The sequence below is a fragment of the Lithobates pipiens genome, unplaced genomic scaffold, assembly GCF_037356315.1.
Source record: "Lithobates pipiens isolate NorthernLeopardFrog02 unplaced genomic scaffold, aLitPip1_a1.2 Scaffold_18, whole genome shotgun sequence".
NCBI lineage: Eukaryota > Metazoa > Chordata > Amphibia > Anura > Ranidae > Lithobates > Lithobates pipiens.
In genome coordinates this window covers 349835405-349850494 of record NW_027507758.1, presented here as the reverse complement: position 1 = coordinate 349850494, position 15090 = coordinate 349835405, and the positions used below count along the sequence as shown (strand labels likewise).

General features: G+C 41.8%; 1 protein-coding gene across 1 annotated transcript in view; it reads right to left on the bottom strand.

Moving 5' to 3' along the window:
* Positions 1 to 5352: 5352 nt before the first annotated feature.
* TMEM44 (transmembrane protein 44) overlaps positions 5353 to 15090 on the bottom strand; it is a 75249-nt gene continuing 65511 nt past the window's right edge. Inside the window, exon 10 of the mRNA XM_077487468.1 lies at positions 5353 to 7121. Coding sequence (XP_077343594.1) covers positions 6984 to 7121 — 138 coding nt within the window. The 3' untranslated portion in view covers positions 5353 to 6983. The remainder of the gene's footprint in view (positions 7122 to 15090) is intronic.

The window sequence follows — 15090 nt, the reverse complement described above, 5'->3', positions numbered from 1 at the left end:
ACGCTGAGCCTGAGTCTGGAGTTCAGTATGGAATTGTTCCAGTACTTTCTGAACTGCTGTATCCACTGTGGCTGCCAGAGTGGGCATCAGGAGGGTCACTACTGCCTGGGCTATGCCTGCAGGGGAGGTAGGATCGATGGCTGTTGTGACTGAGGGGGTCTGTGTCATGTCTATGAGGCTGGGTGCGGGCGCCCTCTTCACGCGGCCACGGCCGCATCTGCTGAGGAGTGCATACTGGCAGAGAGTGATCGGTTATGGGAATGCTCCACAAACCCGTCCATGTGTGTCTCGCCCGTCTCCGGAGTACAGTGGGGTGCCCCTGAGGTGTCAGCCGGCTCTAATAGCTGTTTTAGAGGGAGCTGTCTCTGCTTACCTCCTCGTCATGTGGCCAGAAGCCTTAAAGCAGTATTAAGCCCAAAAGCAAACATTTATTATATTGCAGCTTACTAATTCTTAGTAGGGATGAGCCGAACACCCCCCCGGTTCGGTTCGTACCAGAACCTTCGAACGGACCTAAAATTCGTACGAACTTTAGAACCCTATTAAAGTCTATGGGACTCGAATGTTCAAAATCAAAAGTGCTAATTTAAAAGGCTAATATGCAATCTATGCAACAGACAACACCAGCAATAAGGAGTATCTTCAGGTGTATACTGTGCTGGAGGAACACAACACCCACTTTAACTCCTGCAGATGCCTGTATTAGAGAACACCAGCAATAAAGGGTAGATACAGGTGTATACTGCGCTGTGCTGGAGGCACACAACACCCACTAACTCCTGCAGATGGCTGTATTAGAGAACAACAGCAATAAAGGGTAGATACAGGTGTATACTGCGCTGGAAGCACACAACACCCACTAACTCCTGCAGATGGCTGTATTAGGCCCCTTTCACACTGGGGCGGTGCGGGCGTCGGCGGTAAAGCGCTGGCGGTATGCAGCTGCTATCGGGACGGTTTTAACCCCCGCTAGAGGCCAAAAAAGGTGCTTTGCCACGGGATAGCCGCGCTTCCCCATTGATTTCAATGGGTAGGAGCGGTAAATACACTGCTCCTTCACCGCTCCAAATATGTGGCTAGCAGGACTTTTTTCACCGTCCTGCTGGCGCACCGCACTGGAGTGAAAGGGGCCGTTTTTTTTAGGCGTTACACAGGCGCTATTTTTAGCGCTGTGGCGCCTGAAAACTGCCCCAGTGTGAAAGGGGCCTTAGGGAGCAACAGCAATAAAGGGTAGATACAGGTGTATACTGCACTGGAGGCACACAACACCCACTAACTCCTGCAGAGGGCTGTATTAGAGAGCAACAGCAATAAAGGGTAGATACAGGTGTATACTGCGCTGGAGGCACACAACACCCACTAACTCCTGCAGATGGCTGAGAAAAGAACACACTGTCCCTGCCTATCTAGCTCTTTCCCTGCACGCCAGCACACTACACAAGGCCACCACGCTGGCGGCCTTATATTGTGTGGGGCGTGTACTAAACCACCTGAGCTATAATTGGTCACAGGCATCCTGCCTGTGGCCAATTATGGCTCTCCTCGCTGCCGGCGCTGTGATTGGCCAAGCATGCAGGGTCACAGTGCATGCTTGGCCAATCATGAGCCAGCAATGCACTGCAATGGTGTAGTACATTGTGGACCGTTCGTGCCACACGAATTTGGTGCGAACGGTCCACAAAGTTCTGAATTCGCCGATGAGACCAGGTGACAAATGCACTCCGTAGGAGTTGGAAGCGCACCGCTAGGTAGTGGACCTTAGGACTGACTGCTGCGGATTGTACCCAGGGAGATTCAGGACACAGGTCTACTGGATCACTAACACAGATCCCAGTAGGAGCTAGAGCATAGATTCCCCAGGGCCCAGAGTCTAAGAGCCAGCGGGTGTTCGCCAGAGCCTCCAGTGGTGAGGATGGACTTTGCTGCAGTCTGGCTCCAGGTCGTGGCCCCCAGGGTCTCACAGCTCACACTCACAGTAGACTACAGGAGAAGGAAGCAGCAGGCTGGATCAACAAGGATAGTAAGGGGATAAAGCAGAAGTCAGGGCAACTAGCAGACGGGAACAACAGAGTACACGCCAAAGGTTCAGGGTCACAGGCAGAAAGGGATGGTCGAGGACATGCCAAAAGGTCAAGGTCACAAGCAGACAGGAATCGTTGAGAACACGCCAAGGTCAGTAACAGAGACAAAACGTAGAGCACACGGCAAGCAGGAAACAGAAAGCCAAACACACAGTGAATACACAATGGTTTATCAGCACCGCTGGCTTGCAGTGCACAGGTTAATATAGGGTTCCCTGATAGGGCCTGGGGTGGAGCCACGCTTAGAGGAGAGGTTATAAAAACCACCAGGTGGAAGTGGCTGGCCTCTTAGTCAGAACACATGAGGAGAGGTAAGCAAACAGAGGAGGATTACTGCATAACCATGACAGCCGAACAGACGAACGGCCGATGTTTGAGTCGAACATGTGCTCGAAACGAACACCGAGCTCATCCCTAATTCTTAGATGTAATGGCTATATTGTTACCTTTTTTTTTTAGACTTTCTTTCTTCTTTCTTCTATTTTCATCTGGTGAACTAGCCATCAAGTTTGTTGTATGCCCCTGCCAGTGTCCCACATAGGACACTGGCAGGGGTGATTTATGATGAAACCCTTCCATTCTATATACAGGCAGTCCCCTAGTTACAAACATTCAACTTACAAACAACTCCTACTTACAAAAGGAGGGAGACAACAGGAAGTGAGAGGAAATCTACCCCTAAGAAGGAAAATTCACTTCTGTAAAAGTTATTATGGGAAAAAATGTACCTCCACTGATGCTTTATCACCAAAGCGTTTTCTACAACAACTCAAAATTTTCAAAATCCAATTGTCATTGACAGAAAGTGAGGTGGAATCTTCTGAACATGGACACAGACAGCAAAATGTTACAGGGGTGTTAACTCTTCCCTATGCTATCCAAAAAGCTTAAAAATGTTTTTTTTTGGCTGGAGCTACACTTAAAAATGTACCTGTTCTGACTTACAGATTCAACTTAAGAACAAACCTAAAGTCCCTATCTTGTTTGTAACCCAGGGACCCCCTGTAAGCAAGGATGGAGATGCATGCTGTCATGCATCTCATTCAAATTTCCATCCCTCTTCCATGTTTTATGCATTAGGGATGGAGGCAGAGATCAAGCTACCATGCAGTCTAAATCATTCATGCATGTCCTCCATAATATATGGTGTTTTGAGTTGGTTTGCCCTAACTTAGGTCCCCAGGCCACTAAATCTTATATTCCAATATATTTTATTATTAATTCCATGCTCAGGGTTGGTTTGGGCTGTGTGGTCGGGGTGTTTAGGACCCTTGTGCTGTCCTCTATCGGGAGCTGCGATGCTGTGTCCTTCTCCTTCCACCATCCCCCAGCCAGCAGGCCAGAGGTGGGGGCTCAGGCAGGTATTTCTGCTACACATCAGCGCCATGTCACTGCCCTGAGAATGTGACGTCTTACCGGGCATCGCATGGCTGGCGCGTGTTAATTCATCCTTTTGACTGACATATGTGAGGAGAGGTTAAGCCTCAATGGGTGGCCCAGGCCACTCCGGCGAGGACGTCTCCCCTCCACTGTCATGTCAGCATGACGCTGGGCGGGACACTGACTATGCAGGGAGTACTTAACACACTCTTTTGGCAGTACACAGATCTGTGTTGCTTATCGTGCACACACTTGTAATTTTGGTTCTGGATTTCAGCCTTGTGTAATTCAGGGCCCCTACATTGTGAGTTTATTTAATTTTTTACGCTTAACACTACTTCAAATGAATTGCTTTATTTTAAATTTCCCTTTTATTTTTTGTTTTTACATCTGAAAGTGGCTTACAACACTACTATACCATACACTTGATACTTTTTTACTTAAAAGATTACGACTTTGGTTCCCAATGTAATCCTTTATAATTTGGTGATTTTGATTCCTCTCCATTTGGTCACGGATCTGCTCTACCTCTCTAACTACATACACTATTATAGATTCTCACATACCACTTATTTATATTCACAGAAGTGGAGCCCATTTTTCACCACCATTTAGACATTTATTTTTTGAGGATTCTATAAGTGCTCCTTGTTACCTTCCTGTGTTCCAATACCTCAGCTCCCACGGGGGACTTTTCTAGTGGTCCTCCCCTTCTGGCCGCACATACCAGGCCAACGTGAGTATACAAAGGGATGTTATTTGTCCTCTGTAACCATCAATCCCCTTTCCCTGGGTCAACTACAAGACTATGGTCACATTACTTGTATGTTTCATTATAGATATATGCAGCATCCACCCCTGAAGCGTGGGCAATCATCCCACGAAACGCATCAGACATACATAGATGCTAATGCCCCATAGTTGGTTCTATATGTATTCATTTTTAACTTTCAATTGTAATATACTGTAAACTACATTTTTATATGTTGTCCCAAGTTATTTATTGATGTAGAGGACAGTTCTATCTAATGTACCATGTAATAAGTTATGATATTGTTGCCATGCTTTATGATTGCACACATGGATTTGCTATACAGTGCTCTTCCATGCTTTTATCCATGTATGATATTACTGTTATAAATATATTTTGCCATTCATGGTTGTACAAAAATAAAAATGTATTTAATTTATGTTTCCTATATTAATTGCTTAATAGCCTTGACTTCATGCCTCACGTAAAGTCCCCAAACTCTTCTATTCTATATAAGCAGGGATGGAGATGCATGCTGTCATGCATCTCATTCAAAATCCCACCCCTCTTCCATGTTTTTTGGGGTGATTTAAATGATTAGCTTTCATTTATTCATGCAAAACCTTTATCCCCGCAAAAAAAAATGTTTGTTGTAATAAAGTATGAGCTGGCTTCAATTTGTTAGCGGTTCTAAATCTGCTAATATATATAACACTACTACCCCACAAGACAGACAATAGTCCGGTGCCTCCTGTACACATTCTTCCAGAGTTGTGTCTCACTAATACAGGAGTTGTATAACTGTCCAGGTGACCATTACAGCTGTGTTGGCCATTTGCTTATGCGCCTGGATTGATCTGCTGGGTGATCTATCAGTGAGACATTTCCCTAGTCATTTGATGAAATCTATCCATACTGTCAGGCCAGTCTCATCCTTCCACCCCTGCTTTGAGTCCTTGGTGAGTGGCTCTCCGATTGCTCCACAGTTCCCCGGACAGATTTTCTGGAGAGGGCTCCTGTGCATTCAGTATCTGACGGATGCATGTACATACATTTAGGGACTCTTTTTTTATATGGAGTACATTCATTCAGCAATATCATCTCCCGATGAAGTGAACTAAGATTTACGAAACACATTGATAGAGTTATGGAGTGACTGAGTCATCCTGTTTTCATGTCTTTATTGTACATGACCATAGTAACATATTGTATATATACAGTTGTGCTCAAAAGTTTGCATACCCTGGCAGAAATTGTGACATTTTGGCATTGATATTGAAAATATGACTAATCATGCCAAAAAACTGTTTTATTTAAGGTTACCAATCACATGAAGCCATTTATTATCACATTGTTTTTTGGATCCTTTTTAAATCCTAATGATAAAATCACCCAAATGGTCCTGATAAAAAGTTTACATATCCTGGAATGTTTGGCCTTGGTACAGACACAAAAGGTGGCACACAGTGGTTAAAACGGTAATTAAATGTTCATTTCCCACCTTTGTGGCTTTTTAAATCACAATTAGCTCTCACATGGATACACTAAGCAGGCTAGACACTGAGCCACGAGGAGGTAGAAAAGAACAGTCAAAAGACCTGCATAACAAGGTAATAAAACTTTACAAAGATGGAAAAGGATATAAAAAGATATCCAAAGCCTTGGATATGCCAGTCAGTACTATTCAATCACTTAATAAGAAAGGAAAATTAGGGGCTCTTTTGATGCCAAGTCAAGGTCAGGTAGACCAAGAAAATTGCAGTCACAACTGGCGGAAGAATTGCTCAGGATACAAAGAAAAACCCACAGGAGAAATACAGGCTGCATGAAGAGATATACTGAGGGAGGGGGACTAGAGTTATGTCTCCCTACACTGTGTTCATAAATAGAAACAACCAGCCCCACGGCTTAGGATGGCAAAGCACTCCTCTCCTCCTCCCTCTCCCTCCCCCAAGCTAAAAGACTGACTGAGGACTGAATTGTCCACTGTTAACGCTTTCCGGTAAAACTGGAAGTTCAGAGAAGCAGCCCTAAGAGATCAGGACCAAGCAGATGTATTGAACATTGTCAACTCCAAATGCTGGGGTAAGAATTTATAAAAAAAAAAAAATGTTTTTTAAGAGAATGTTTATTGTATTGTGCTCATTGTTAAACTAAGAAAAGTTTTGGGTTTAATATTACTTTAATGCTCCTTTATAACAGTCTAAACAAGTCCCAAATCCAGTTACTATGTTCTGCAAAAGCCTTAAAGTAAATAAAAACTTCCTTTACCTACCCTACCTAATTTGGTCAAATCCTCTTTCATTCATATAACACAATCCCCCCCCCACTCCCAGACACTGCAACTCACAGTGAGAGGGTTTCGGCACCATAGACAGTGTTGTCAATCCAGAAAGCAGTGGACATGACGAAATATGGCCAGGTGATGATTCACAAGCTACAGGCTTGTAAAAAAAGAAGTGCTATGCTCACCCCTGCAGCATGTTTTTATCAAGTTTTAGTACAAGCAAATTATTTATTCACTGGGTGAGGATTAATTTATACGAGGCAGACGATAAAGTATAAACTGTCATGTGTTTCAAAACCTGTTTGAATGTAGTATCTTTACAGTAAATCATACTTTTTTAAGCCAATGACAGTGATATACTTAAATGAAAAAATATAATTAGCCCATTGACAAGGTATGTATGGTTTTTTCACTTCTTTTCTGTCTTTACCATGGCTGCAGGTTGCGTTTTCTTTTTGCCATTATTGATGTCAAAGTTTTTTTTTTATCTTGGCCAGAGAGTGGATGTAAACTGCAATTCAGAATTACAACTTTCAACATTTAGAACAGAGCTGTCACTTGGCTGGATACTTGGAACTTCAGAGTCCTTATTCCAATTTTGATCTAAATCTTCAAAGTCCCACTGCAAAAAGAAAAGTATCGGTTTGTGTATTAGGAGGTTTGAAATGCTTGTACAAATTATTGCAGATCATCATCTTTTCACGAACACACACTGACAATTACCATTACTGATCCTCATATCATGAAAAGCACAATTCCCATAAAATAAAATATGTATCACACATAACATAATGAGATAAATATATAAACCAAATCATTTACCAAATATTACAAAATATAATACCCCAAAGGTAGATTCTTGCAAAAATATGTTTTCTTTCAGACTGTATGCATGGAAAATGTTTAAAAAATGAAAACTGTACAAAAATTAAAAGTACAGTTTCGTTAAAATATTTTCATTATATAAATTTTACAAAAATATATATTTATTATTTTAATAATAGTTTAAACATCTATAACCCCAATTCCAAAATAGTTGGGACGTTATGTCTACCTAAAAAACAGAATGCAGTGATTTGCAAATCTCATAAACCCATATTTTATTCACAATAGAAAATATCAAATGTTGAAACATAGAAAATGCACCATTTTAAGAAAAAAAAATAAACACATTTTGAAATTGATGGCAGCAACACGTCTCAAATAGGTTGGGACAGGGCAACAAAAAGCTGACAAAGTAATTCGTACTAACAAGGAAGAGCTGGAAGAACATTTTGCAACTATTTAGGTTCATGGTCAACAGGTCAGTAATATGATAACAAATACAAAAAACCCTAGAAGTTCGTAACATGTAATTCATAGGTTAAAGTAGCGCTTAAAGGTAAAAGGAATAAACAAGAAATAGTGGTGGGGTGCCCTAAAAAGGGTGAATCCAAAAGAAACTTTGGTATTCCTAAGGAATGTTCATATGGTATCTTGTCAAATAGATTATAGGCCTTCACCGCACCATGCGACACCACTCCCCTCAAAATAAACACTCACGAGAACAATATGATATAACTGCATATTTAACCGTATTTACATGGCTATTGGGCAAGCAGCAAAACCACTTCCTTAAAATCCTTATCGGTAATCATAAAGGGTTACGGCATCTCCCCTGACAGATATGGGCAGTCAAAACAGTATTTCCACTTGCTGGCTCATTAGCTCGTAACATAAGGAAAAAACAATCCTCATAGCGTGAAACTTTTTAAAAGTTTTATTCCCAGCAAAGGCACCGACCTTTAAGGTTTACACCTATTGAGAAAGATGCAATGACGAAGCGTGTCTAGGCGTGACCAGACAGCTTGTTGTACCTATCAGCTGTTACGATCTCCACCCGGGTATCACCACGGACGAGATTTTGGTTATACCACGAGATGCTATTTTATATTCAATGTTTTGTAAGTGTAAATCTTAAACGGTATGTCTTTGCTGGGAATAAAACTTTTAAACAGGTTTACTCTATGAGGATTGTTATTACCTTATGTTACGAGCTAATGAGCCAGCAAGTGGAAATCATGTTTTGACTGACCATACCTGTCAGGAGAGATGTATTAACCCCCTTATGATCACCGATAAGGATTTTAAGGAAGTTGTTTTGTTACTTGTTTATTTTGAGGGGAGCGGGGTCACATGGTTTGGTGAAGGCCTTTCATTTATTTGACAAGATACCATATGAGCACTCCTTAGGAATACGAAAGTTTCTTTTGGACTCGCCCTTTATAGGGCACCCCACCACTATTGAGGTTTATTCCTATTACCTTTAAGCGCTGCTTTAACTTATGAATTACATGTTATGAACTTCTAGGGTTTTTTGTATTTAATACCTGTCTATTATAGAAGAAGCTATTCCATTTATACAAGTGTTTTTTGTTCACAAGCGCCGAATCAGTTAACTTTGTTTGCTTTTATTTGAGGTCAGTAATATCATTGGGTATAAAATAAGAGAGCCAGAGTGTCTCAGAAGTAAAGATGGGAAGAGGTTCACCAATCTGTGAAAAGCTGCATCTAAAAATTGTTGAACAATTTCAGAATAATGTTCCTCAACGTAAAATTGCAAAGACTGTGAATATATCATCATCTATAGTACATAAAATCGTCAAAAGTTTATGAGAAACTGGAGACATCTCTGTGCCAAAGCATAATATTGGATGACACTGCCTTAAAAACAGGCATGATTCTGTGATGGACATCACTGCACGGACTCAGGAATACTTCCTAAAATCATTGCTTGTGTCTTGTGTCGGTTAAAGATACAGTATAAAAAAAATGCTCAAAATGTAAACATCACAAGCATTAACAGCGCTTAATGTAGACAAAGCATCTAAAGCATGTTAATATCTCATATGGTGCAGAAAGTTGAGAAAAAAAGTGAATTCTCATAAATGATAGAAGCGAATCAGTCCACTCCAGTGTCCGGTCATACACTATATACTAGTGCACATATCAAAAGTGGTGTCATAAACCCGTCCACTAATGGAAAGTTCCTTAAGATAGAGTGCCGAGTACCGTTTCACTCAAACCTCCTCTGAGTCCCAGGAAGACGCCACCCGGGACTCATTGCGGAGGAGGTTTGAGTGAAGTGGTACTCGGCGGTGAGCTAGATGCCTATAATGTAATACGCTTGCTTATTGTTAATGATTAAGTAAGCATATTTTGTACGAGGGGGAAGAGTTTTATTAATAAAACAGTATTATACTATGAAGAATATTCCCTTGTAATTTTGCATGGTTTACCTAATACATCACACCTGTCCGTCTAAGGGAAATTCAAGCTCCCATTAAGAGACATTGCAGCCCCATGTGGTGGATACTGTGACAGGCTCAGTTTGCATATACTTTCGGTAAGCACGCCCACACAAAGGGGGAAGCACCTGGTGGATTGATGGAGGACTAACAGCTGAAGTGTTTGGAACTTTGATCTTACTACTATCAGAAGTTAATCATAGCAGCTACTGGTGTTTGTGACAGTCTATCCTAAGAAACTTTCCATTGGTGGACGGGTTTATGACACCACTTTTGATATATTCACTGGTATATAGTGTATGGCTGGACACTGGAGTGGACTAATTCGCTTCTATCATTTATGAGAATTCACTTTTTTCTGAACTTTCTGCACCATATGAGATATTAGCATGTTTTAGATGTTGTTTGTCTATATTAAGCGCTGTTAATGCTTGTGATGTTTACATTTTGAGCATATTTTTATTATACTGTATATCTTTAACCGCTTGTGGTCCAGCCGCAGCAGTTTTACTGCGGCAGGCTGGTTCTGCAAAATCATGTTACTGTACGTGATCTCGCGAGGCTTGGCTAGCGCACGTGCCTGCCGCGAGCTCCGTGAGCCCAACAGCGTCCAACAGCGGGTCCCGCAATCGCCTCACGGAGAGGAAGAACGGGGAGATGCCAACGTAAAAAAGCATCTCCCCGTTCTACATAGTGACAGTGTCACTGATCAGCTCTCCCTGTGATCGGGAGCGCTGATCAGTGATGTGTCATACACAGCCCAGCCCCCCCCCCCCCCAGTTATAATCACTCCCTAGGGCACACTTAACCCCTTCACTGCCCGTCACATTTACACAGTAAACGGTAACGGTGCATTTTTAATCGCACTGATTGCTGTATAAATGTGAATGGTCCCAAAATAGCGCCAAAAGTTTCTGATGTGTCTGCCATAATGTTGCAGTCATGCTAAAAATCACTGATCGCCCCCATTACTAGTAAAAAAAATAAAATAAAAATACCATAAAACTATCCCCTATTTTGTAGACACTATAACTTTTGCGCAAACCAATCAATAAATGCTTTTTGTGATTTTTTTTTTAACCAAAAATATGTAGAATGAATATGAAGAATACATATTGGCCTAAACTGAGGGAAAAAATGTATATATTTTGTGGGGAGATTTATTATAGCAAAAAGTAAAAAATAATGTGTTTTTTTCAAAATTGACGCTCTTTTTTTGTTTATATCACAAAAAATAAAAAACGCAGAGGTGATCAAATACCACCAAAAGAAAGCTATATTTGTCGGGAAAAAAGGATGTTGATTTTGTTTGGGAGCCATGTCACACCACCGCACAATTGTTAGTTAAAGCAATGCAGTGCCGAATCGCAAAAAGTGCTCTGGTCTTTGGCCAGCCAAATGCTCTGGGGCTTAAGTGGTTAAAAAATGAATAAACTATACTTTGCTTTTAAGCCATCCTCTATGATACATATTAAAATGTGATATGAAATGTTCCTTTTGCAATGTCCTTATGTAGAAATTCATGAACTGAGATGACAAGAGTAGGTTTAAACTCAAATCGTAATCCTTTACAAAAGTTCTGTCTATATACATTTTGTTTCATAACATTTCAGACTAGGTCACTAGTCATAAAAGTTAAGTTAATAAATGGAAAATCTTCAAACATTTCCCACTTAGTATTTCCCCAAGCGTAAACATATCAGGACCCTCAGCTTCACTTCACTTTCCCAAGAAGATTCTCTCTAGGGCTTTTCAATACGATGAATTCTCTTGAAAGCATGCAAGCCTTTGGGCCGTGGAAATTGATGGTTTTAGTGAATCAGCAGCATGAAATAAATTGTGATGGGTGACTGGTCTGCGGCTTGGTTTTCCATTTCACAGATGTATTTATGAAGCAAAGGACAGACTTATAGTGTAGTTCTAGCATTTACTCTACATATGATCTCAAAGGAAGTATCATGGCTCGTGTGATGTTACATAAGTTTGTGCAACGATAAAAATAAAGTAATATGTCTCCTCTATGTTGACTATATAAATTGCACAAAAAAAAAAAAATCAATATTTCCAAAAGAGATAATACATAATTGGAAATGACTTTCACGTAAAAATATAAGGATACACCGCTCAACATCAACTTACAATTTTAACTCTTCAGAAACAGTTCATCTGATAGAGATCCGTAAGATCTTGCGTAAATGCAGTAAAATCAAACTGACTGCAATACAGAGCAAATGTCTATATGACAGGAGGGTAATTGCTACCACTAATGGAAGACTAGTCAAGGACTGGCAAACTGACATCTGGACTGGCTGGATCATGCCTTTGGGAAGCACTGAATTGATTTTAAAATAGTCAATATGTATAAAAAATGTAACCTATATTTTTCATTTGCAATCTATTTCATAATATAGGACTTCTAAGCGCATCTGTATTATGTGCCTTCATTTAAATGCTAGCCATACAGCAAATGATTACATACATACCTTTTTTAGAACAAGAAACATTTGCACACTGGAAATCCTTTGTTGTGTAAGAACATGAGGTAACTAAAAATCCAATTTGTGGGTGGAATAATTGTTCAGAGAAAATTTCTATCTCTACATTGTACTGATTGTTTGGACAAAAGGCACTACAAGATTCATTATCTGCCTACAGTTAGGAGTTACAGCTATCTATTTATATCAATCAAGACCCATTACATGCAGAGGAGTTACAATAGCCATAGCAGCCCACATGGCCGTTATGGGGCCTGGGGATTGAAGGGGGCTCCGTTAGGGGAAGTTGAAGCATTTTATACATGAAAAAAATCAGTGTCCAACCTGTAAGGAAAACGGTTGAGATTTGTACAAATAAGCGCCAGGATGTTTCAAACTAAAGTATAGGTCTTGCAGTCATAAATCTGCTTGAATGCACAAAGCAAAGGGTAAGAATATAAATGTACAACAGTAGTGACCATAGGATCATCACCTGGCAGGAGACAATAAGCTTACAGCTTCCCATGACCAATAGTGGAGCTGGATAGTATGAGTGAGCTGTACTGGATCTGATGCTTGGAAAAACATGGTCCCGTTGATCTATCAGGTGCTGTTCATAGAAAATCTGCTTGCTTTTTACATGTATCCTGTACCCCTGTGACATTTCCAATCAAGAAAAGCTGACATCAGATGTACAGGGGCAGACTTCATAATTGTCCTCTCCAGTCACAGATCTCCCTGTGTGAGTTGTGTAGGAAGGAAAATTTGTTTAGCTGTTATAGGGTTGATTAAGTCCCCTCAGAGGTTCTGCTCATCCTAGCCAGCACTTTACCCTGAATGCAAGGCCCACCTTGTGTAAGTGTAAATAATGACACAGAGCAGATGGCACCATTTAATAGCTGATTTGCGATCAGGAGGAGCGGGGGGTGGGGCGGATGCAGGTACGAGCAGGGAGGGGAGGAGGACAGAGGACACAGACACGGGGAGAGCTGGAGACAGGAGAGCTGCGGCTGACAGAATCACACAAACAGACCACAGTATCAGGGGCTCAGCAGCCATGATTATCGTGGTCTGTTTGCAGAGGGGAGGGTATAGTCAGCTAGGTATTTTAGGGTATACAGAGGGCCAAATTAAACAGCACAAGCGCTCTGCTGTATAATATGCTTTAAGGGATCAGGATTTTCTTTTTCGGGTTAGCACTTTAAGCCTTCTGCTTCTTCCCTTTGGACATGGTATGTCTGTCCAAACTTTTTATTTTTATGTTCAGTACTAATGTTTTCTTGACCACATTAGTGGTTGCTCTAATTTTCCCCCCTTTGGTGTGTTTTTTTTCACCTATTTTTGGTACATTAAACCTTTTGCTGGTTGGTCCTCCAGTCTTCATTGGTTAAGGCTTATTATGCCCCGTACACACGAGAGGGATTAAGTCTAACAGACCTCCAAAGGAGTTCCGCCGGAGTTCCGACGGAGTTCTGGCGGACTTTTCAACCGAACGGACTTGACCACACACCATCACACCAAACTCCGACGGAGTCGAACGTGATGACGTACGACTGGATTCGACGTAGGAAGTTCATAGACAGTAGCCAATAGCTGCCCTAGCGTCGGTATTAGTCCGTCGGAGTAGCACACACACGAGCAAATTTTTCGAAGGGGACCGGGTCCGGCGGAGTTCCGTCGGGAAAATTTAAAGCATGCTTCATTTCTAAAGTCCGTCAGACTTTAGCGAAGCTAAAGTCCGTTGCAGCCCACACACGATCGAATAGTCTGACGGACTCAGTCCGTCAGACTTTGGATGTCGAAAAGTCCGCTCGTGTGTACGGGGCATTACTCTTTCAGGAAACAGCTTCCTTTTAGCCGTGATTATGAGTCCTGCTGTGTGGCATCAGGTTGATTCTCGGTGCCCTCCCCTTTTTTTGCATCTAGCCCTGATTCAGACTTTGATTCCTCAAACTACTATTTTCCCAGTGATTTTTACATCTGTTGGCACCCTCAGTGGTTGTTACTTGGACTACTTTTGGATGTCCTGACTATATCAGAATTTCTGATTTCAAACGGCAATAAAGAAAATAAGATTATTGTAGTTCACATTAAAAAAACACAAAAAAAACTTTTCTTGAAGTCCATTGAGAGACAACAAGGGTCTCACCCTTGTGCCCCTCAGTGGACTTCAAGAAAAAAAATTGCAGAGGTTGGGTGGAGTTCTGCCATAATAAAGTCATGCATTTTTACACCTGAAACTGTCCACGACAATACTTAGGGTTACTGACCCAAAATGCAGCATTCAGGACTTTTCTTCAATCACAACACACTGCAGTAGAAAAAGATTCCTACAGAACACATCAAATTTTCTCATGAACATGGATTTTACCTGCTAAAGATTTACACTTGTGTCTGCTGTGAATAAACTTTCACAAGGTCTACCTCATTTATTTTTTAACTGCACGTGTGACCAGGGCTGGTGCACCCACTAGGCGGATTAGGCAGCCGCCTAGGGCGCACTGCCGCCTAGGGGCGCAGCCGACCCTTGCCTCCCCCTTTCTTCCTCTTCTCCCACCCCCAAGCTCCCGGCAGAGCCACTGACAGGGGACCCGGAGAGCAAGGAGTTCAGTGCGGCGGGCGGGCGGTAGCCTTGCGCTGTGGTGTGCAGCTTCTCCCCTCTCCCTCCCAGGATTTCACAATGCTGGAGGGAGAGGGACGTCTGTGTAACAAGGCAGGCAGCCAATAGCGCTCATCTTCTGAGTGGGAGGGCATGACTGCTAAGTTGCTCCGCCTCCCACTAACTCCTTAGCCAATCATATTGTCCAGCCCGCCACATTTGACCAGAAGA